This window comes from Poecilia reticulata, unplaced genomic scaffold, assembly GCF_000633615.1.
Source record: "Poecilia reticulata strain Guanapo unplaced genomic scaffold, Guppy_female_1.0+MT scaffold_1583, whole genome shotgun sequence".
Classification (NCBI taxonomy): domain Eukaryota; kingdom Metazoa; phylum Chordata; class Actinopteri; order Cyprinodontiformes; family Poeciliidae; genus Poecilia; species Poecilia reticulata.
In genome coordinates, this window is record NW_007616315.1 from 1 (window position 1) to 2,483 (window position 2,483).

General features: G+C 52.1%; 1 protein-coding gene across 2 annotated transcripts; it reads left to right on the forward strand.

Annotated features, from left to right (window-relative positions):
* The first annotated feature begins 539 nt into the window (after positions 1-539).
* LOC103461449 (inverted formin-2-like) lies at positions 540-1,862 on the forward strand. Of its 2 annotated transcripts, XM_008403748.2 has the most exons (3): positions 540-825; positions 906-1,055; positions 1,492-1,862. In XM_008403748.2, exons 2-3 carry the CDS (start codon positions 927-929, stop codon positions 1,831-1,833), a joined length of 471 nt encoding a protein of 156 aa, XP_008401970.1. In that variant the 5' UTR covers positions 540-825; positions 906-926; the 3' UTR covers positions 1,834-1,862. The 2 variants fall into 2 exon arrangements, with proteins under 2 accessions (XP_008401970.1, XP_008401969.1); XM_008403747.2 differs by lacking the exon at positions 540-825 and having other exon boundaries at positions 835-1,055.
* Positions 1,863-2,483: the final 621 nt, after the last annotated feature.

The following is a 2,483-nucleotide window of genomic DNA, read 5'->3' on the forward strand; positions in this document are numbered from 1 at the left end:
CCTCACTAACACTGTATTTGGTGGAAGCTAATGCTAAAACGCTACACTAACAGGGTTCTCAGTGAAACATTTAGTTAGCAGAAGCGCTAAAGCTGAAAGCAAAAACTAGCTCTGCTGTTAGCACATTAGCATGTTCACCACTGTGGACTAAAGTCATTTTGGTGCTGATTTTCTGTCCTTTGGGTCATTTTCCAGCTCTGGACCCAGAAATACACGCCACTGTTTATAAATGTTACTTCATATTTATGGTTCCTAAACTATAAATGTATATTTTATAATTGGATATTAAAGGTCTCGTGTTTTTCCTGGTCATATTTTAATGATTTAAATGATTTTCTATAGAGACACTTCTAGAGGCTGTAAAGATCGACCTGAACAGACGTCGTCATGTTTTTCATCGTTTCCTGATAATAACTAAAATATTTCATCAGAAGCTCAATCTGACCTGCTGCCTTCATCACAGGAATCTGAGCTCCACCCGTCTGTCATGGAGGAATGTCTCCACCCGACACACACACACACACACACACACACACACACACACACACACACCTCAGTGCAGAGGAATTCAGTGTTTCCCAACCTCCTCCAGAAATTATTGCTGCAATCTGTGTTTCCCTGTAAGAATCTGAGGCGGGGAGACATGGAGCATGACGCTGAGGGTCGGATCAGAACCAGAACTCCTGTTGCTGTTCAGAACCGAGCTGCAGCTGGGCCCGGTTCTGGAGGCCGAACAACAAAGAGACTCATTGATCTGGATTCCTCAGATCCAACCGGGTCACGGGTCAGCAGTGACTGACGGTTCCAGGCGTGTTGAGATGCAAAGTTAAACATTTGGAGCTGAAATCAGTTTATTCCTCGTCTCCCCGTTCGTTTAATCTGACAGATTGATGAACTTTGCTCAGATTCTGCAGAATCCCGTCGTCATGGCGTCCAGAACCAGATGGGACGCGGTGAAGGGGCGAGTAACCAGAGGTCCTGATGACGACCCGGACGGGTCGCTGGAGGCCAACCTGGAGAACGCCGACCCGGAGCTGTGCATCCGCCTGCTGCAGGTAGGAGCCATCACCATGGCAACGACCTCCTCCAGGCGGCGATGCTCCAGTTAACGATTAATCGATTTCTAAATTAGTTGACGATTAATTTCAACAATAGATTAATCACGATTAATCGCCTGAGTCTGATGACTGTAATTCATGCCGAGTTTGACTTCCTGAACCCAGGAAGGCTAAGGCTCCATGTAGCTTAACGATTAATCGATTACTGAATTAGTTGATGATCATTTCAATAAATGATTAATAATGACAGATTGATGGTTTCAATTCCATCAGAATTTGACTTCCTGGTTTGTTTTGGAACCAGACAAGGCTAAGGCTCCATGTAGCTTAACGGTTAATCGATTACTGAATTAGTTGATCATTTCAGTAATCGATTAATCGTTTCAGCCGTAGCCCTGATGAGCTCAGCGCTGTGGCGGCGTGTCGCCTGCAGGTTCCCACCGTGGTGAACTACTCCGGTCTGCGGCGGCGCCTGGAGAAGAGCGACGAGTCGTGGATGGTCCAGTTCCTGGAGCTGCAGGGTTTGGACCTGCTGATGGCGGCGCTGGAGCGGCTGTCGGGCCGCGGCTGCGCCCGCATCGCCGACACGCTGCTGCAGCTCACCTGCGTGTCGTGCATCCGCAGCGTCATGAACTCGTCCGCCGGACTCGACTTCATCCTGGACAACGAGGAGGGATACATCCGGACCCTGGCCCAGGGTGGGTGCCGCCGCCCGGTTCCGCCTGCTGCGGGTCCGATACCATCAGGAAGCAGCTCAACCTGTTGGTTGCCATGACAACCTGCAGCTGCGGCGCTTCAAGAATGCAGCTCTGTAACATTTCTGCCCTCATGAGATCCATGCAGAGGAAACGGGTCGCTTCATCTGACTGGTTCTGGTTCCAGTCCTGGTTCCGGTCCTGGTTCTGGTCCTGGTTCTGATCCCAGTTCCAGTCCCGGTCCTGGTTCCGGTCCTGGTCCCAGTTCCAGTTCTGGTCCTGGTCCTGGTCCTGGTCCCAGTTCCAGTTCTGGTCCTGGTCCTGGTCCCGGTCCCGGTCCCAGTCCTGGTTCCAGTCCCGGTTCCAGTCCTGGTCCTGGTTCCGGTCCCGGTTCTGGTTCCAGTCCTGGTTCCGGTCCCGGTTCTGGTTCCGGTCCTGGTCCTGGTTCTGGTTCTGGTCCTGGTCCGAGTCCTGTTCCTGGTCCCAGTCCTGGTCCTGGTTCTGGTTCTGGTCCTGGTCCCAGTTCCAGTTCCAGTTCTTGTCCTGGTCCTGGTTCCAGTTCTGGTCCTGGTTCTGGTCCTGGTTCTGGTTCTGGTCCTGGTCCGAGTCCTGGTCCTGGTCCCAGTTCTTGTCCTGGTCCTGGTCCTGGTTCCAGTCCTGGTTCTGGTCCTGGTTCTGGTTCTAGTCCTGGTCCTGGTTCCGGTCCCGGTTCTGGTTCCGGTCCCGGTCC